The sequence below is a fragment of the Pinus tabuliformis genome, chromosome 9 (genome assembly GCF_031772625.1).
Source record: "Pinus tabuliformis cultivar Carrire ecotype Pingquan chromosome 9, CPIR1, whole genome shotgun sequence".
In the NCBI taxonomy this organism is placed as follows: Eukaryota; Viridiplantae; Streptophyta; class Pinopsida; order Pinales; family Pinaceae; genus Pinus; species Pinus tabuliformis.
The window spans coordinates 407,664,914-407,686,321 of record NC_142307.1 but is presented as its reverse complement, the minus strand read 5'-3'; the positions used below and the strand labels follow the sequence as shown (position 1 = coordinate 407,686,321).

Below are 21,408 nucleotides of genomic sequence, written 5' to 3'. Positions count from 1 at the left end.
ATTTAAATGTTGACTCAATATGAGAGAGATGTTTTATTGGTTTTAAATGAATGGAAACATTTAAATGTCGACTTCACATTGGAGAAATGTAATGTCCATAAAATGAAGCATTAAATCGAATAAAAATAATAATAATAAATCATAATGTCGACTCAATTAAAAAAACAATAATAAATAATAAATCACTTTCATACAATTTGTATTGTAATTTTATTTTTCTTAATTTAAAAATCATAATATATATATATATATATATATATATAGATATATTATATTAAAATTTAAATAATAATGAATTCATTAGGATTCATATTTCACAAAAACTTAATAAATTTAATTAATAAACCTATAATTAAAAATAAAAATATTAAAAAATATAAAAATGTGACATATATATAAATTATAAATTAAGATTTATTAGACCATATAAATTAAAACAATGATTCATATTTCATGCCAGGACTGCCCGCCGCCATGGGAGCACCAGGGGGTGCGGAGCCCTCTCCCACCCCTCCATCATCAACAACAGAAGCCTTCCGTAGCCTGCTATCGCAGAAGGGAAAAAACGACCACATCCCGAAGTCCCGAAGTTCATCAAAAAGCTTGATGAAATCCCAGAAATTGCTTTGCCGGAAGATCAACCGATCAAAATCGCCCTTGCCTTGGCTGACAGAGGTTTAGTGGGGCAATTTATGGGTCGTTGGCCAACAACAAAATCGACTGATGAATGGGTTCAATGAAACTGGAGGCCCCTGCTGCCCAACAACGTGATCTGCTATGCGGTCGGTAGAGGTTTTTTCATCTTCGAATTCACTACCAAGGAAGACCGAGATCTGGTGTTCAGAAACGGTCCATATTTCATGGGAAACCAAGGTCTCTTTCTGAACAAATGGACCCCCAACTTCGACCCTTCAGTCGATGTCCCAAAGGAGGTTCCTGTTTGGGTTCGGCTACCCAACCTGCCAATACACTGCTGGAGCTTCCAATCCCTGCAAAAGATAGGAAACGGACTGGGCAGATTCATCGACAAAGCTGATAACAAGGGCCAATACACCTGCGCCAGAATTTGCGTGGAAGTTGACTTGGAAGCTGGTCTGCCGGAAGCCATCAAACTTACAGTTGGAGATTGGCACCACTTCCAGAAGCTGGACTACGAGCAACTGCCTTTTAAGTGCAGAATCTGCCATGAGCACGGTCACTTTCAACGAAACTGCCCCAAAGCACCATCAGGGGACAAAGTGGAAGAAGAAGGATGGAAAGAAATAAAAAAGGGCAAGGTAGTCTCAAAGCCAAACGAGCAGAAGAAAACAGGACCAAGGGGGAATCCCCAGACCAATGACAAGACCAAACCAGTCTCAAATGAAGGCCCCTCCTCAGGGGAAAAGGTGGATGCCTCAGAGAACCATGAAGAAACTGAAGATCAGTCGAAGAAAGGGAAAGAAACCGAAGAAGAAACAAATGTCCCCCTAACAGAGGTAGATCAAGGGGGAAACGCAGGCAACGACGAGCACATTAGTCTTGCATCTGACTCAGGGGAAGAATCAGAAGAAAGAGACTCCGAATCAGACAGCTCACAAATTTCTCCTATCAAATCGACTAGGGGCCGGAAATCCAAGAAGAAACAAAGAGAGGAGAAAACTTATCTGGATGTTCTCCAAGGCTCCCAGAAAACTCTCAAAGGAATGATGAACACCAGATCCAGGCGCAAGCACAACAGGGCTCCAAAAGGAGCCACTCCTTCCCAACCTAGTAAATAATGAAATACGTCTCCTGGAATTACAGAGGATTAGGTAGCAGGCTGAAAGAAGATGCCCTGAAAGACATTGTGAGGTTGCATTTGTGAGGAGACAAAGCTGGAGGACACTCTCCTCCTCCATTCCAGCAAAACATTCTGGCGCAAAGGCCCTGGTAGAGCTGTCAGTGCTAGAGGCGCCTCTGGTGGGATTTCCCTCCTTCTGGGACAGCTCCAAATATGACTTGATTCAAGAAGAAAGTTGCCAGCACTGGATTTTCACTCAGCTCCTCCACAAAGACTCTGGTCAACAAGTAAGTATGTTCAACCTTTATGCTCCGGTCTCTCCAGCGGAGAAAAAAATTTGCTGGGACTCGCTCCAGTCTTTTCTTTTATTGCACAATCCATAAAACATCATTATTGCAGGGGATCTGAACGTTACTCTAGCCGCTGAAGAGAAAAAAGGTGGTTCTCCTGTAAGGGATCCAGCTAGAGAATGGGTAGAAGATATAATGATTGGCTGGGATCTGGAGGATATCAAACCATCAGCTGGGAAATACACTTGGTCTAACAAAAGATTAGGTCCCAGCCATATAGCTGCTCGTTTGGACAGATTCCTCGTCCAAGCCTCCTTTCTTACTAGTGGTCTAATGGCCTCATCCAAAATTCTTCCTAACTGCACTTCCGATCATAAACCCATTAGTCTCGAGCTCTCCATGGATGGTTTTCTTGGCCCCATTCCCTTTAGATTTAGCCCTTTGTGGATTCAGCAAGAGGGTTTCAATGAGGTGGTTTCTGAAGTCTGGAACCGGCAAATCCTGGGATCCCCTTTCTTTGTGTGGGAAGAAAAGTTGCGGGCTCTTAAGAGAAGGCTCAAGGAGTGGGCTAAAACTCTGAAAACTCCAGCTGCCAAGAGAAAAGAGTCTTTAGAAAACCTTGCTGCCCTCCAATCATCAATGGAGGATTCTGCTATTACCCAAAGTCTGCTCCAAAAAGAAGTTGAGTTGCAAAAAGCCCTCCATAAAGCTAGTAGGGACGAAGAGGAGTATTGGAGACAAAAATCCAGAAACTTATGGTTACAGGCCGGCGACAAAAATACTAGTTTTTTCCACAAGCATGCCGAAGCTCGCAAGCAATTCAAAAATGTATCAGAAATCCGCTCCCAAGATGCAGTGGTTAAAGATTTTGAAGGCATCAAGAGAGCAGCCTTCTCTTTTTTCAAAGATCTTTATTCAGCGCCTGCTGACCCACCTATAGATCCCCATGCCTATCCGTATAATCTAATCCCCTTCTGTGTGCAAGACTCTGTCAATAATATGCTGACTGCACCGATCAGCATGGATGAGCTCAAGAAAGCCTTGGATTGCATGGAACCGGATAAGGCGCCAGGGCCTGATGGGTTCACTGCTAGGTTCCTTTAGTCTTGCTGGTCAACTATCAATAAAGACCTCCTGAGAATGGTTAGGAAGTCCCAATCTTGCTCAAAGATAGGAGGCAGTACCAATTCAACCTTCCTTGCATTGCTACCGAAAGAGAAAGGAGCTTCAGATTTTAGTAGATTTCGTCCCATTTCGCTGTGTAATACTAGCTATAAACTGATTACCAAAATAATATCCATTCGACTCAAGAATATTCTGCCGGACATCATACCGGAGAATCAAGGAGGCTTCATCAAAGGGAGAAAGATACTGGATAATATTGTGCTGGTTCAAGAGGCAGTTCATTCAAGTGGCCAGAGAAAAGAGAAAGGAATGGTAATAAAACTCGATTTGGCAAATGCCTTTGACAGGGTGAGGCATGACTTCCTGTTCACTGTTATGACGAAAATGGGCTTCTCAATAACCTTCATAAATTGGGTGAAAGCCTGCATTGCCTCTCCTTGGATTGCACCGTTGGTAAATGGCCGTTCTACTGAATTTTTTAATGCATCTAGGGGATTAAGACAAGGTTGTCCGCTGTCCCCTCTCCTCTATGCTATCCAAGCCTCAGTGCTTAGTTTCCAGCTAGACTTTTGTCAACAAGTCCAAACTCTGCCAGGCCTCAGAATGGTGCACAATGTTAAAGACATAAACCATGCCCAATTTGCCGATGATACTCTGCTCCTTGGTGGAGCGAGCATTAATTCGGCCAGATCTTTTAAAAAGGAATTGGACATTTATAAGGAGGCCTCCGGCAGCAAGATAAACTATTCAAAAAGCACAATCTATGGCTGGAACTGCTCGGTCAAAGATCTGGCTGACATAGCTAGGCTCCTTGAGATGAAAGTCTGTCAGACCTGGGAGTCATTCAAATATCTTGGGATACCAATCTTCAAATCCACTCCTAAAGTTGCCCACTGGATGCCCCTCTTAGACAAGCTTAAGCTCAGAATACAAGCCTGGGGAGCCTCCTGGCTGAACACTGCTGGGAAAATAATTCTTATAAAATCTGTTCTAATAAGCATGCCTCTTTTTCAGCACTCCATTCTTCTTGCCCCCAAAACCTTTCTCAGTAAAATGGATGGTATGCTGAGGAGATTCCTTTGGGAAGGGGGGAAAAATAATGAAAGAAGACTTCATTTAGTTAATTGGGATACCATTAAGAGGCCAATCCTGGAAGGAGGTCTGCAAATGAGAGATTTGGCTGCACAAAATCTCGCTCTAGGCTCTAAAATCCTGTGGAATATTGTGGCTGGGAAAATAAGCTGGAGCAAGAAAGTCCTGTGGAAGAAATATTTTCAAGGTCAGCGTTTGAGATGTTTGGATCATCCGCCAAAAACCACCAAAGGTTCCCCAATTTTCAAGCTTTGTATCGCTGCTCTGGAGCATTTCAGTCCCAATCTCTACTGGATCCCAGGTAATGGGAAAAAAATCAGAATTTGGGAAGACCAGATTCTAGGAGATCAGCCATTGAACCATATAGAAGGCCTTGCAAATATTAAATTTGGCTACAGTCCAACAATATGGAAACCCTTTGGGACATATCCACCTGGACGGAGGACTCTGGTAGACGGTGGGACAGCTGGAATCTGGGAGAGGTTCCACATCGTCTGCAAACTGAAGCTTCATTACTATTAGACAAACTCCAAGGAAAATCCCCCATGTCAGCAACAGCCAAGGACAAAAGAGGGTGGGGCTCCCATTCTGGTTCTTTCTCGGTTGCTGAAGGTTACAAAAGTTTGATTGCTGTTCCTAATGTCCCTCCTGACCCAACGCAATGGAATTTTATTTGGGGCTTCCCTTCGCTCCCAAAAGTAGACTTCTTCTGCTGGACGTTAGCTCACAACAGTATTCTCACAGGAGATAACCTGAGAAAACGTGGAATGGAAGGGCCATCCAGATGCCCTTTGTGTATGTCAGAGGAAGAAACAGCTGATCACCTGTTGTTGCTGTGCCCTTTTGCCAAAGCAGTTTGGAAGGGGGTTCTGAGATCAAGGGCTGACAAGGTTGAGCTGCCAAGAAATATGCCAAAACTGCTTCACGAGTGGGCCAAGCTATCTTCGTTCTGCCTCAATAAAAAAAACCTGCTTAAGACTGCTTGGATGTGGATCCCTAAATTCACCTGCTGGAAGTTATGGTTGGAAAGGAACAACATATTATTCAGGGGTGAAACCTGCACTTCAAACAACGTTATCTCCAAAATTAAAGCTCTATTGGGAGAGACTTTGGATGCTATACCGGCTTTAAGGAATGAAGCGATTCTGGACAGTGAGGAGGAGCTTTGGCTGAAAGATATTGTTCCAAATAAACAAACCAATCCTATTTCTCCGGCCTCTTGCCATGCTATGTGGGAAATTCGCCTGGAAGAACAGGAGTTTCTAAAGTGGCGTTCTGCTCTGGATGACCACTGTCTATTCTTCGACGGGGCCTCTAAAGGCAACCCTGGGGCTGCGGGTGGGGGTGGAGTTCTTCTGAATCCCGATGGCTCTACATTGCTCAGGTATCATTGGGGTCTGGGATTCGAATCAAACAACAGAGCTGAGGCTCTGGCTTTGTGGCAGGGGCTTTCTCTGGCTCTTAATCGGAACATTCAGTCTCTGACGGTCTTCGGAGACTCCAGACTTATCATTCAAGCGATGAACTCACTTTCGAATCCTTCGCAGATCCATTTAGTCCTCATTCTCAAGAAAATTAGATCCATGCTGGCCAAGTTTCGGAAAATTTCCTTCTATCATATCCTGAGGCAACTGAATTCACAAGCCGATCTGGAAGCCAATCTTGGCTCAGCCCGTAGCCAAAGAACCCTTTCAGTCAATTCTGAAGAATCTCTCTGCATCATCCCATAATCTTCTTAAGACCTTCACTCTCAGAAAATCTGTTCACTCTGATGCATTGGGGATCTGCACCTGAACTAGTAACATTGGGATCTGCAACAGGCTATTCTCAGGTGTCCTCCAATCCCTGATCGACTGTTACTGATTCAGTTTGCCTTCACTCGCACCAGGCTCCATTGGTAGGCAATCAATACAGAAAAGATTGATGCTCTGGAAGCTCAGTCCCTATCAGTAGCACTGGAAGCTCAGACCTCAGCAGATGCATATGCCAGAGTGTGAATTTCTGAAGATAAGTAGACAACAATCCAAGCTGTTCTATTTACAGGAAGGGTTCATCATGAACAAAGGAGAGAAATCTTGGGCAGTAACCTTTGCAAACTGATACGTTTTCCAAACATGACCACTCCCAAACTGAAAGATGTTCTTTCTTGCGATGACTTGGATAATGTGTGTGCATCAAAGGTAGAGTCAGAAGCACTTCTTTTGAAGGCAGATGCACCCCACAAAATATTGAATGAAAGGGTGTACCAGCATTTCCCTGTTACAGTGGTGGAGTTTGATGACCCTATCAAGGAATGCATGGTGTTTTGGTACATAACCAAAGATTCCTGTTCTCGGTTCTCTCCTGATGATGAGCGGCTGTATTCTCTACCTTTCTTGTTCTGTGGCGCAAATACAATCTGCAAAACTGTAGGAGGTAACGTTCTGATAATGTCTCAGAATCTCAATTGTATCTGAGACCAATGCTTTTGGTTTGAGCTCCGAGGCTTTGCTGTAGCATTAGCCCAATTTCGCACCCCCAAACAGCGGCGCAGAAACTTTTATGCTCACTCCTTCTTTAGTTCATCCAGAAGGCGGTTGGTATTTCATTTGCCCGTGGATTTAGTGGAAGGACGAGGAGCAGGCATTGGTCCTAAACGCTTGTACAGAGCAGCACAATGAACAAAGCAAATTCTATCCCGGCAAATTGGTGGTATCTCTGACATCAAAAGGCGGTCCAGACAAGTCCAGCAGTTTCAAAGCACCTCCAAGCATGGATTCAGTGAAACAAATCCTCCAAAGGGCGGTCCAGTTATTTCCACAACATCAAAGCATCTTCATGGACCTGCTGTATCAAAGAGCAAAACCCTCTCTGTGTAATAAGAAAGCCTGAGTGACAAGAAATAATGGGTAACAAATGAATTACTGTGTAACAAGTACGCGGCAGCTGTTTTGCCGCCTTTCAAAGCAAATTAACCGTTAAAGTAAAAAAAAAAGATTTATTTGATCATATAAATTAAAATAATGATTCATATTTCATAATTTTATATTTAAATGTAGTTAATAAACGTATAAAGATTCAATATTTATAACAAGTGCTACGTAGTAGCTATTCTCTACCGCTTAATTTAACTATAGCTAAATTAAAGTAAATATATGAAAAAGTAGTGAATAAAACCTTGTGAATCAAATTATTTTAATTCATTCTTTGCATTAAACCATTAAAAAATAAATAAATAATATCTAATAAATCTTGACAACTCAAAAATAAATTGTTATTATTGTTGATTCGTCCTTTTTTTTTATGCTTCAAATTATTTGTTCCTATAGTGTTTTGACAATACACTACATTAACTAAACCAAATCATTACAAGACTACACTCAATCAAAGGCATGAAAAATGAATCTAAAATATTTTTAAAAATATATTAATTCATTTTTTAATGTAAACTTTATAGAATGCAATCTATTTTTTAGTCAAAAAGAAAAATAGTTGATGGTCACACTTAGTTTTGATTGGTGGCACGCATGACAAAATTTCTTAGAGGTTTAAAAAAATAGTATCAATTGTGGAGGTATGTTACAGGAGAAGTGAATGGAAATGATGCAAAGTAGATTTTGAATAATTGAGATGCAGGACTTCTATCCATGAGAGGGAGGAGTGAAGGGAAATGATGCAAAATATATTTTAAATAATTGAGATGAATGCCTTTTGTCCAAGCGAGCACGAGATGACTAATGAATTAGTGTGACCATGCGAGGGAGGAGTGAATGGAAATGATGCAAAATATATTTTAAATAATTGGAATGCATGCCTCGTGACTTAGCATGGCCATATGTGTGTCATGGAAAGAGTTCAAGTGGAGATGGTTGATTGTGAGGGTTGAGTCTCCTTATTTTATCCAGTTAAAGTGGAGATCAAGTGGAGATACTTGATTACGAGGGTTGGGTTTCTCTAGTTTGTTGAGTTAAAGTGGAGATGCTTGATTACGAGGGCTTAGCTTTGTTTGATTCCTTGATATATTATATAAATAATATAAACAATATTATGCTAACATGTTTATTGAAAATTTGTCACTTGTGAGTATTGAAGCTATGTAGGAAGGATAACAATCATTCCTCTCAACCGCCCAAAATAAACTCATTTGAAACCTTAGCTTCATTGTTATTTTCTTACATACAAATTAAACGATAAAAAAAATTAATAATTGTTTGAGACTTTTGGTTTTTTTGCTAAAATCACTTGATACAACTATTTATAAAATTATTACTTTTAATTTGGTGACATTATTACTCTTTATTACTTGAAATTTCTTTTTAAATGCACAAATAAATTCAAAATACTAAAAAAAACATTTAATTTATATATATTTAAAAAGAACAATTCATAAAACTGCTTCTGCTTGGCTAAGAGCTCGTCTTCCTCGGACGTAAGGAAACAGGTTAACGGCCCAAGACCCAGAGGCATCTGGCAGGATTGAAAGCCTGCTCCCTTACGGACCACCAGCGGGTTATTACAGGTGGCGTGGTTTTCCTTGATAACAGTGATGAGTCAAACCGACATTCGCGGATAGCAGCCAGAGATGGCTATCCTCACTGTTGGTTTGACACCTGAGTTTGATAGGTTTTGCCACCTTTGGAAGAACAATTCATCTATTCGTCCACTATTTTTTATATTAAATATTAAACAAAATTCAATAAAATATAGATTTAAAATAAAATAAAATAAACTCTAAACATTCCTAATTAGAATACAATCCTATTTATATCTAAATAGAACATAATGAAAAATAATATATATCCTCAACTTCAAAGATGGGGAACGACTTTAACCTTCGTTTAATGTTGCAAATCCATATAAGCCTGAACATTAACATTGCTTCGAAGTTATGATTCGGTATTGGATTTAAACAGTCATTCATGTATGTACACGTGCATTATAATAAACAATCGCTTAAGTGTTTATATTATGCGAGTGGATGAGACTCGTCACCTATCTTATCAAATTAAACATACCAAATCAAACGCTATGGAGATGCATGTGGATTATCAAAATCAGTAATGGAAAAAAGAAATCAAGCAACAGAGGAAACTGATAGATCAACACAAAAAACTTAAATGCAAAATGCAGATCCTTAAATAATGAGCAATAACATGTTAAATTGGATAGTTAATTAAATTGAAGAAAAATAAATTAAATTATTTTTAAAAAATAATAAATTTCAATTTCCAAAATTAAATTATAGAAATATTTCATTGGATTTTTTTATCAATGTCAAACTACAATGGTTTGACCAAAAACCCAATGCAATATCTACTGCTTGCGGCAAGGATAATAAAAAGAAAAATTCTAAGTTTTGTTTTGTAGGTTTTAATAAAATAAAAAATGAGAATACTTTATATATAAAAATGCGATATTTATATAATAAAAATAATATTATTAATAATTTGCATAAATCTATCTTAATTCTAAATCTATTAAAAGTTGATATAACATCTCCTTTTTAAACATAGAAAAATATCTATTTAACTATAATTTTGATAAAATAAATTTATTTATGTATTTTTAATAATAAAATAAAACATCTTACCATTTTCAAAATACATACATTTTTTTTTATGATTTTACTTGACTTAGTTTTTTTTTTTTTTTTGGGTCTACATTACTAATGTGCAAGGTGGTTATTACCTATCAATTTTACTATATAATCACAAAAATATTTTACAATTTTTTATATATAAATACCAATATCTTAACATTATTGCTTATCTCTTGCTTAAACATGTTTCTCAATATTTCATTTTCCATTACCTTTTTATATTCCTTTTCCTCTTATCTCTATACATATTAATACTTCGTATCAACCATATCAACTATACCTTTCGATCTATACATTAACTCTACGCCCTAGTCTCACGACCTTCGGGCCTATTCATTCACCTTTCGCATACACCAATATATAATAATATATTGGTCATGGGTTATCTACGACTGGTCTTTATTATTACTAGCAATTGTCCCAAAAGGTACAAAGAGAGGCCGATAGGATTATTTAATTGGAATTTTTGAATTTTTCTAGAAGAGTAAATTGGTTTGTGGAAAACCTTGTTTTCTTGGACTGGATCATTGTGCAATTACTTTTATTTAGATGTTTTGTTTATATCTATATTACAAGGAACACATTGAATGTCTTATTTCATTTCTGCTATCCTTAATAATATCCTTTCCATGCTTTTCTTGATCAATTTGATGAAATATTCCATTATCCTTTGGTCAAGCCTAGAAAAATACCAAAGTACTTTATTCAAATTCATAGCACCAGTATGCCTGATTCTATATATAAACCTAGCCCAGAGGAACAGAGTCGTCCATAGTCTCAAGTAGTCCTAGAATCTCTCTACAAAACTCTTATTCCTAAACAGAAAACCAGACTTAACCAAAATCTACACAAAAAAATGTTAACCAAGCACATTTAAATGTGTGAGCATGTAAAGTCAACACAACAACTAAGGTGAAAATTTTGCAAAACAGCCAAATCAAAACGTTGATAGTCATCATACACCCATACGGTAACGAATACAAGTGAATAACAACTCATTCCAGAAATCTTCAATCTAGAGCAACCCAACAAGTAAATTTTTGTTTCCATCATAACCCAATACAGAAATAAGCATAATTTTGTGATTTTTTTCTTTCACGTTTTACTGAAATAAGTTCAAATCAATGTTTGCGATGACCAAGAAAGCTCAAGCCAGACTTGGAGTGCAAGCCAAGGAAGAGGCAAGGGAAGAGGAATGATGTGGCGTGGGACAATGTCAAGGGGTAGCCGGGAATGGCAGGATCAAAGGCTTTGGGCTTTCATCTAGGTATGGTTTCTGGTGATACTTATGGCTTTGACAGGATTGGAATGGGCCCTGTGGATGGGTTTGCAATGCCAGATATGTTTACTGCTCCAGCGAGTCAAGGAAGAGGATTTACTCCTTAGGGCCAACCACGTCCCAGATTTGGCCCAGTTTCAGGGATCAATAAGAATTATCAATTCCCTACACCCTTGGAAAGCAAAGTGACATACAGAAGCTCGTTCCATGTATCAAGGACGCCTGGTAAACACCAATGGCTACAATCTGCAAACTGCTCAGGATGCTGCTTCTCATCACTAGTAACGATACTACTGTAAATTGAAGGGTGACCATCTTTGTGAAATTGGGAGTCCTGTGATATCCAGCAGAGTAACAGGAAAAATCATAGTCCCTATAACTTCCTTCACTATGGGCACCTGAGGAATCACTGGAGGCGAGTATCCTTCAAATTGCACTAGTTCAGTCTGACCATAGCATTTCTGCCCGTTCTTCTAATTCCAATAAATTGGGCTGCACATTTACATCAATTTTATGAGGAAAACCATTTCGTATACCTAAAATAAGAGCCATAGCTACTTGAATAGATTTCATGAATATCTTGGAATTTGATCTTTCATAAGAACAGTTATATTTTTTAAAGCTTAAACGCTTAAACTTCCAATTCCAAAATATTCATGAAAACTGCAATCCACATCAAAATTCCCTGTAATATATACAATGTGTGTTTGTATAACACCTCTTTGCAAATCACTGGCTATTATTTTCTTAGTTAGGAATATCTTGTTGAAATTTGGGGAGTATAAAATTCCACAGTTGATCCTTAGAAACTTACGAAATAGAAACTCAGGAATATTCGCTGAAATTAGAAGATTGGGGTTTGTTTTGAGAGTAAAGCTCATAGGAATACTGTAATTGTAATTGCTCTGTTTCACACGATGCAACATAAAACAATGGAACGGATCCCCTGAATAATTTGGAGAGGAATATTTGCTCAGAGGAAATAGAACTGTAACTGTAACTGAAGCAACATAAAACAATGAAACGGATCGAGCGAATAATTTTGATTCAATGAGATTATAACGGTTGAAATAAATTAAGAAGAAACTGTAGAGCCGAGGAAACCAGAAGGAAAATGGAATAATAAAACTGAGATGAATGGACTGGGTTTTGCTTTGAGAGCAGCGCAGAGGAAATATAGTTGTAATGGAGGTTTCTCTAATTCAACTATTTTAATTCAAGAAACATAAAATTAGTATCATTCATGATGAAAGAAACCTACCAGTAGTTGGGCTAAACCTACCAGTAGTTGGGTTAAGGAAAACTACATAGAAAGAACAGAGCAAGGTTAAAGATCGAAAACTACATTGAAATAAGAGAGCCAGAATTAATGGCAACCGAGAACAGAGCCAAAAGATCAAAATAAAACGAAAGATTAAAAGCAATTAATGGGATTGCGAGCGGACTAAGAAGAGAGAAAAAGGATTTGAGTACAGACTTAAGCGATTAATGAGATCCAGAGAGAATTTAAAAGCATGATCATTAGGCTACGAAGGCCACGAAAAAGGAATTCTCTTCGAACATTTTTACAGGTGCCAAAAATATTTCAACATAAATATGCTACGAAGGCCACGAAAAAGGAATTCTCTTCGAACATTTTACAGGTACCATGGCAAATAATTTTATAAGTCTATCGAAATTAAAATTAATTTAATGGTATCTTTAAAAAAATTCCAGAACTTCAAAAAGCACTCTGTCAACCAATTTCATCGGTACTAATGTCAAATAATTCAAGAAACATATTAAAATTAAACTTAATTTAACCGCACATTCACAAAACCTTAGAAAACAACAACCCACAGTCTAATCATATCTCATTTGTCAAGCAATTCCATCAGTACTAATGTCAAATAATCGAAGAAACATATTAAACTTAAACTTAATTTAACCCCACATTCACAAAATCTTAGAAAACAATAACCCACAGTCTAATCATACTTCAATAGCAAAAGCATTTGACCATGTAATTTTCGCTATCATATGAGATTAAGCATTTGACATGTCATTTAATTTCATGAAAAGAGTAATGGAAAGTGAAGCAGATATGGGTGCAATGGAAAGTACATAAAGTTGCATCAGTTGTAGAATAAGCACCGGAAAAATGCGAGAAAGCAGAGGCAACAATGCCTTATTTGGAATGGAATCCTTGTGCATAAATGCATAAAGCGAGAAAGCAGAGGTAACAATGCCTTATTTGGAATTGAATCATTGTGCATAAACACAATACAAAGGTTTTGACCTCTCAAACTCTCTCCGGCGGGGTGGTCTTCTGCGCTCCAACGTTGCTGATCATCTTTCATGGTCTCTCCCTTTCTCTGCTCCACATGCTATTGTAAAAGATATATACGCAGATCTCATTTCAGTTTGTGCTCCTGCATCGCGGCGCTTTCCAGTCTTCTGGTGGAAGATTCGTTGCCCCCTCAAGATTATTTTGTTCTCCTGGTTGGTGCTTTTCAACAAGAACCTAACCTGGGACACCTTGAGGCGGCGGTCTTGGCATGGCCCCAGCAGATGTGCTCTCTGCAAGATGGATGAGGAATCAAATTTTCATCTCTTCTTCAAGTGCTCTGTTTCCCAACACATCTGGTATGTCCTTGCAAATTATTTCTCTTTTCAACACCTATGTTTCATCTCTGTGGATGTAGCCTTTGCCTGGTGGGGGCGTAAAAAATCCCTCCGCCCCATTCTCCCCATTACCATCTGGTCTCTATGGCGGTGGCGAAATCGGTTAATTTTTGAAGACTCCACACTCTCTGCAGATTTTGTCCTGCAATCTGTCTCCGCTCTGTTCTCCCCGGACAGCTGATCGGTCTCCATGGGGTCTGTTTTTTCCATCTCCTGACATAGGTGCACGTATACAGGTTAAGTCATATGGGCGATTTTTCTATCAGATGTTTCTCAGAGATGTTTTTCAGATTCTGCCTATAGTTCTGAAACTGTTTCATGCAAGCTGCTCATGAAAGCTGATACATACTGCTTTTGTGTCATAAGGCGCTCCTTCAGATCTCCTAATCATTTTGTCTGTATATCTCCTCAATATAATATAAAGATTTTCTTTCTAGAAAAAAAAAATGTATGTAATATATATCAACATAAATTTTTTACAATGGACATTAAAAATGATTACGCTTTCAAACCATGCCATGTGATACGATTTCTACAAGTATTTTAAAATCGATTTATACAGAATTCGAAAAACTTAAAAATAGCACTCCAACAATTAAATTAACTTTGAAAAATAAAAAAAACCAGTACTCAAATAATTTCATTAATACATTAAAATTTAGAATTAATTTAGTTGAATACTCACACAACTTCGAAAAATTGAAAACCAATGCATTAAAAAAATTTAATAACTCCCAATTTTATCAAAGAACCACGCCCAAAAACCAATGCAGTCTCATCCCATCTCAATTATCAGTAATCGCCAGTTTAATTGATTTTTCCCCCCAAAACCATGATAGCAGTTTAATTAATTTTTCCCCCAAAATCATGATAGCGTGTTATGGTAATGGAAAATACCTGAAATTTTAATTCGCAAACCGTACCACCTGTGCACCATCTCCTAATCTCCCTCCCACAACACGTGTACTGCATCACTGCGATATTGCTGGTGAGAAATTTATTTAATGAAAACTAAGACATTACAATTCTTAGCTACAGTGTTGTGTTTGATCCCTAATTCCATCGAAAACATCACACAACTTTGACAATGGACTGTTGTCCAATAGCTAGCTTTAGTTTTCGAAAGAATCGGTGGGTCTTTTAAGAGAACTCACATTGAAGAAAGCATCCATATCAGATATAGGGATGGTTGAATGTGTTTACCCCTGGTTCCAAACCATTGACATTTCACAAAATATTGCCTTGCCATAAACATTAGCAAGAATGAGACTACCATGACTTGGACACTTTCAAGTCTCATAAACCTTAAATTCCTCAACTTAAATGGATGCTTCGCGCTGGAAAAAGCTCAGTCTACAAGGTCTGATATCTTTGTACGTAGTTGAAGCAGAGCAATCGAATTTTCTGGGAAGATATTCCCAAACTTTTGGTGATTATTTTTGTACATTATACCACCAAATATTAATTCTCTCACATATATATTCTCTAAATTAAGAACATAATTCTCTAGCATATACATTCTCTAAATTAAAAACACAATCACTCTAATTGACTTATTAATTTCATCATCTCTCATTCATTTTTCTGCTCAACGTTCATCATATCTCATTCTCAACCTATAAATTCAATATTAAAAGCATTTCACTATGCCTATGTGCTATCATTATCGTTGTCGGCAATCAATTATGGTCGGTGGAATACATGAACTTAGACAGAGCTGCATGGGCATAGGCAGCTGGAGCTATAGTTGACTTAGTTTTACTGGAGTCCCCTGGAGAAGGCATCAGAGGAAGCAACAGAGGGGGCAAGGGGCAACCTCCTTTCCATCACATAAATGAATAATTTTTGGATGATACAAATGACAAGACCTCCTTTCTATATATCTCAGTACTGAGAATCAGTATTTCTAAACAAAGAACATAAAATTTTTCCACATAAGGTAATTCTGGACTTCAAAAAATGTATACTTTGCAATGACCAATATTCTGAGTAAAATTAGATTGGCCATATTTGGACAGAACAAATCATAGCAACATCTTGCAGAATGTTTAAAATAGACTGTGGACAATTTAAACAAACCTTTTTCAAAAAGAAGGAAAATTTGTCCAGAAATTACAGAAATGAGACTGATTACCCAAATATTTCTCCAGGCATTCTAAAATTTAGTATCCCACCAAAACCCTTAAATGAACAGATTCGACCCCATGAATCATGACCCAAAGCACACAGGAAACAGACAGCACCATTAACTTTAATAACACCTTTTGCCATTATCAGGCTACTCATCCTAATGTTTAAAAACATCATAATTCTTCACCAGTTTTATGATATCGTGCCTCTGCCATGCTGCTCTTCCCAGGCAGCATTTGATTGCATGCCAAATTACAACAGTCGATCTCCTTCAACTTCATGTGAAATCCTGATGCTCAAAAACATCATAATACTTCACCAGTTTTATGATAGCATGCCTCATGGCATGCTGCTCTTCACGAGCAACCTTTGATTTTTTGCCAAATTGCAACAGTCCACCTCCTTCAACTTCATGTGAAATCCTGAAATGCTACCAGAATCCAAACAGCCACACAATTGGAACCTGAAACATTCACATTACGAAGACCCACAGCAGCCACAACATACAGACTACAGTCACCTCGAACACAACATCATGAGACTGTGAAGCAGTTAGAGCAGACACACCACACCATTGATCCTGATGTTCAAATAAAATCTTCATCCTTATAACCTTTTAAATTTCTTCGATCACAGGCCAATCCCCTCATTTACCAATTTCTAATCCTTCATCCTTGTAACAATTTAAATTTCTTCGATCATAGGCCAATCCCCTCATTTACCAATTTCTAATCTTCTGCCTCGTTGAGGCTGTCAGTACGATTATAACTATTAAATGGATTGATAATTTGTACATCCAGTGCAATCATCATCTTCTCCCACTACCCTGGTGTGAAAAAATATGATTTCCCTTTTTCCATTAGAAAATTAAAGTTATTAAACTCAACATCAAGAAATAAGTCTCACAAGTAACTGTCAACGGGACCTAATAAATTTTAACAATCCCCAATTGATTTAAATATTTCCATATTAACAATCAATTCCCTTTAAGTTTAACCATTAACAAATGACTGCCACACATGCCAACTATACCTTAACTATAAATAGGTTAAATACTTTTGGACAGACCATATTGCAATGGCATCATCTCTTAGAATCCTTACATCAAGAGGAGGGCATTATAGAACAAAAATTCACAAATACCGGTGAAATTTAGTTCAATTAAATTTCGATAGAATGGTGAGGAAATAAGAACAAGGAATGGATTATACATATGTTACAACTTAAAGCGTGTTTTATACAAATAAACTGCCTTTCACTGCTCAAAGCATGTTGGGTCAGATACCTTAAAGTATGACACCAGTTCAATAAGGTCAAAGTTGACAAAATACATTCATGACACAGAAATCAACTCATATGCCTGTGACAGACTCCTTATCTTGAACTTCATAAAGACCAGACTTATCACGTGGAACAGGGATGTTCCATTTTCGAAATGATGCAACTAACACCTGGGCTATTCGGGTCAAGGGACTGCCCCCTAGCTTTTGATGTCGGTATAAACGGGTACCTGAAAAGAAGCTGCAGACCGCTATTCCCATGGCCACAGTAGGAATTCCAAAACCCCACCCCCAACCAACATTCTCTTGGACCCAAACAAGAACACTAGTTGCAACAAGAGCACCAATGTTAATTGAAAAATAAAACCAGTTGAAAAAGAACTTTTCTTTTTCTTTTCTACATCATCTATCTCATCAAACTGGTATGCTCCTAACGATGAAACGCGTGGCTTAATACCACCAGTCCCTAGCGCAATAATGTAAATTGCCATAAAGAAAACACCAGTTTGAGTCGTTGTTGCATGGCACAGATGCAGATATAGTCAACAAGGCCATTCCCTGAAAATGGACAAAAATATTCTTCAACCAAAATGAGTTGCAAACAATGTCAAAACATGATAAATTGACAGAAAGGTGTTGAGAGAATTTGCTTCTAAATATGTTACTATTCATTTCTCAAATAACAGAAAAACTTGATAGAACAACAATGAACTTACAAAAAAATACACAATAGAAAATACAACAATTGTTTTATAACGTCCCCAGTATGCATCAACCAAAAAAGCTCCAATCAAAGGAGTTATGTAACAAGTTCCAGACCAATTTGTGACATTATTGGCTGCAGTTGAATTGTCTTGCTAGAACTTATAGGCACAGATGCAGATATAGTCAACAAGGCCATTCCCTGAAAATGGACAAAAATATTCTTCAACCAAAATGTGTTGCAAACAATGTCAAAACATGATAAATTGACAGAAAGGTGTTGAGAGAATTTGCTTCTAAATATGTTACTATTCATTTCTCAAATAACAGAAAAACTTGATAGAACAACAATGAACTTACAAAAAAATACACAATAGAAAATACAGCAATTGTTTTATAACGTCCCCAGTATGCATCAACCAAAAAAGCTCCAATCAAAGGAGTTATGTAACAAGTTCCAGACCAATTTGTGACATTATTGGCTGCAGTTGAATTGTCTTGCTTGAACTTATTTGTCAAGTAGTTCACCAGATTTGAAATGAATCCATAGTATGCCAATCTTTCGCAGCACTCATTCCCTGTAAAATAAATCCGTTATGGAGACCATAATCCAATTGAAGGTATATAAATATAAAATAAGAGTGTTTCCTTGCCCAAATTTCAAAACCAGTTCTGTAATTACTAGTTATTTTCTGGTTAGTTTATCAATAAATATGTGGGCAAACTACTCGTTGAGAAAGATATTAGTATGCTAAAAAGAACATTTTGACATTTAAAGGTCATCACATATACCCAAAATAAATGGACAAGCCTTCCAGTTCCCCGAATTGTTCTTGACTGAACGTTTTCCATGAATATCTACAGACCCATCTTGAGTGTACTCATCATCAAGATTCATTGAAGAGTTCATACTTCTTATTGGTCGAGTGTTGACCTATAACATAAAAACCAATAAAATGTTAGCAAAGAATGAAGGAACAGGAATTATATTTATTTATAATTACTGGATAAACAGTTCCATAAAAAAAACCATGACAACTCCGTATCATACATTTCACGTAGTTACACCAGGCATACAGATTTGGCAAGCACACACAATAGTTTAAGTCATTGTGCAAAACGTTTCACTAAAAGGGGATCAACGTTATGCTTCAGCTCAAGATGTGTTTACTAACTACATCCCCAATTTGTAATTTAATTATTTATGAAGAGAAATAGGGAACTGAATATTGGGAAACAACTTTGGCTAAGACCACAAAGATAATACATTGCTAGCTCAACGTTACCAGAATTCAGATGCAACAACGTTGATGATTGATCCCTCAATATATGACCATAAACTGGCCTTAATACAATATTTCATTCTGGGACATATCAATGGGTCAGCAATCAAAGGAACAATAGGAAAGAAAACTACATGAGCAATGAGAATCATTAAGTAATTGTAGATAAGCATTAAAAATTTATTTAAAAAAAAACATTCTTAATGTTACCTGCCCATAACTCACACATCAAGAGATTTTTTCATCGAGCTTTCCTCTGATGATACAATTGGTTTTATTTGATCCTCATTGCTCTCAGAAATCGACAAATTATAAACCAAGGAAGATAGCAGAGGATCTGGTACTGCACTGTTAGCAGCCACCCCACGCGAGGACACACCTCCCAGAAGTGGATGCAGCTGCCCCTCCCGAAGCTCTCTACTCAGAAAAGACAGTGTGGAATTAGGTGGCAACCCTAAACAAAGATTAATGGTTTGACTGTGGGAGTCACTTCTGGAGGTGGACAGAGCCTGATGACTCAAATCTTTTCTTAAGATTTTGCCCGTGGGGGACTTGGGAATTGAATTGACAAATGTTACTCGACGTATCTTCTTGTATGGTGAAACCTGCACTCAACCATAGCAGATATTTTCTCTTGGAGATTAACATCTTCAACAAAAGAAAACAAAGTTTAGGTTGAGATAGAGTAAGGAAACATATAGAAACTCAAGTGCTCCATTTACATGTTTTGCAACAAAATTTATGACATCCTCTTCGCAGAAATTGCTGTTTGACTTCTTCACAACAAATGCCATCGGTATTTGACCTGCTTCATGATCAGGATACCTACCACACACACCCCAGAAGGAAGAGAGTTTCATGCTTAAATAAATAGCATGTATGCAAGAATCTTTGGCTTAATTTGAAAACGAAAAAGGACATCAGCTAATGTTCAAAGGTCGTCTGGGCTACTGGCCCAAGTGTTCAATTCTAACTAAAACTTGAAAAATATTTGCTAGCTAAACAAGTGGTAAATCTAGTTGCATATAGACATTTGAAAGCATATTAGATCAACAAGTGGGAACTTGGGAAGTATATCAGATCAAGAAGTAGTAAATGGCACTCACGGAATAACAGCAGCATCAGTAATATCTAGGTTCGAGAGGAGCAACTCCTCTAATTCCGCTGGAGAAACCTGACAAAATATAAGTCTTCTCTGAGAAGATCAATATTTTGGGTTTGCATTTACTATAAAAAAGGTCCTTGAAATGCTATGTACCTGAAATGCTATGTACAAGGACAGTCTGATGCCCAGGCTGCCCCACTCTTGCTCTACAAACCGTCACCAGAGTAAGCTTAAAATAAATAAATCCCTGCAGTTATTTAGAACAGTAATAAGCGATTCTTGGAAAACCTAACAGAGAACAGTAATAAGTAAGGTTAAGCAGTCAATATTTCCACCATTTAAGCTCAGAATATAGCCCAAATTTGTCGAAATAAAGCACGAATTCGGCCAAATTCGTCGAAAGAAAGCTCAAACTCAAGCAGAATCCTCGAACGAAAGACCGAATCCGGCCAAATTCGCCACAAAAACGTCAATTTGCTAAAAGAAAAGGTGCAACCGCTGAAATTTAGTCAAGAAAAAGAATCGAATGCACTAAAGTCTCGCAAGAGAAGAACATACCGCAATATTTCAGCTCACTGTGTCAAATTAGCATAGAGGCTGAACCATAAAACGAATTGAAGGGGTCAAATTTAACACAATTTCGGAACCGCCATCATTATCGAGAAAGGCGTTGGCATGACAGTTTTACAGTTGAGGTTTTGCGAGACCCGGGCAATAGAACTCGCGCCAGCTGATGAGACCATGCCAAGTAATTGAATGAGACGCTGAATGCCCGCTGAAAAATATTAAAAAGAGACTTAATACTAAAACTGTTTGCCCGTTGAATGTGGACGACACGTGTCAATCGCAGAGAGAAAAGGACGACGAAACTCTGTTTCAAAGGAAGGCCTATCGGCCTAATTATAATACAACGCCATCTGAGATGGCTGCCTCTTGGACAAGCATCACATGATTTCTGACTTGTGGCTTGGGTCCCCATCGCTCTCGTGGAACCCTGGTTAGTTGTTGATTTCAATAGTGTAGATTAATTTTTTTTTTATATATTTATTAATTATATGTTATTAAGCATTCATATTTAAATCTATTTTAACGATAATATGTATATTAAGATTTAAAAAAAA

General features: G+C 37.7%; 2 protein-coding genes across 8 annotated transcripts; one reads left to right on the top strand and one right to left on the bottom strand.

Annotated features, from left to right (window-relative positions):
* Positions 1 to 6,380: 6,380 nt before the first annotated feature.
* LOC149148890 (BTB/POZ domain-containing protein POB1-like) lies at positions 6,381 to 6,722 on the top strand. Its single transcript, XM_089442305.1, has one exon. It carries the CDS (start codon positions 6,381 to 6,383, stop codon positions 6,720 to 6,722), a length of 342 nt encoding a protein of 113 aa, XP_089298431.1.
* Positions 6,723 to 17,544: 10,822 nt separating this feature from the next.
* LOC149148889 (protein NRT1/ PTR FAMILY 8.1-like) lies at positions 17,545 to 21,012 on the bottom strand. Of its 7 annotated transcripts, none has more exons than XM_089439367.1 (7): positions 20,846 to 21,012; positions 20,441 to 20,534; positions 20,289 to 20,356; positions 18,692 to 18,833; positions 18,260 to 18,477; positions 18,017 to 18,101; positions 17,546 to 17,755 (listed from the first exon to the last, which is right to left on the bottom strand). In XM_089439367.1, the coding sequence occupies exons 4-7, from the start codon at positions 18,807 to 18,809 to the stop codon at positions 17,664 to 17,666; spliced, it is 513 nt and encodes a 170-aa protein (XP_089295493.1). In that variant the 5' UTR covers positions 18,810 to 18,833; positions 20,289 to 20,356; positions 20,441 to 20,534; positions 20,846 to 21,012; the 3' UTR covers positions 17,546 to 17,663. The 7 variants fall into 7 exon arrangements, 5 of the variants coding, with proteins under 5 accessions (XP_089295495.1, XP_089295493.1, XP_089295494.1 ...); XR_016262522.1 differs by lacking the exons at positions 17,546 to 17,755; positions 18,017 to 18,101 and adding exons at positions 19,408 to 19,787; positions 19,905 to 20,007 and having other exon boundaries at positions 18,166 to 18,477; XM_089439368.1 differs by lacking the exon at positions 20,846 to 21,012 and having other exon boundaries at positions 20,441 to 20,808.
* Positions 21,013 to 21,408: the final 396 nt, after the last annotated feature.

What these genes read in the sequence shown, in the direction of transcription:
- LOC149148890 (XM_089442305.1), top strand. Translation starts at nt 6,381, where the DNA reads ATGACCACTCCCAAACTGAAAGATGTTCTTTCTTGCGATGACTTGGAT.
- LOC149148889 (XM_089439367.1), bottom strand. Translation starts at nt 18,809, where the DNA reads ATGAACTCTTCAATGAATCTTGATGATGAGTACACTCAAGATGGGTCT. An exon ending in GGCTTGTCCATTTATTTTGG is followed by an intron (nt 18,478 to 18,691) that starts GTATATGTGATG and finishes TTTATTTTACAG; the next exon opens with GGAATGAGTGCTGCGAAAGA. An exon ending in GCCAATAATGTCACAAATTG is followed by an intron (nt 17,756 to 18,016) that starts GTCTGGAACTTG and finishes GTCCATTTTCAG; the next exon opens with GGAATGGCCTTGTTGACTAT.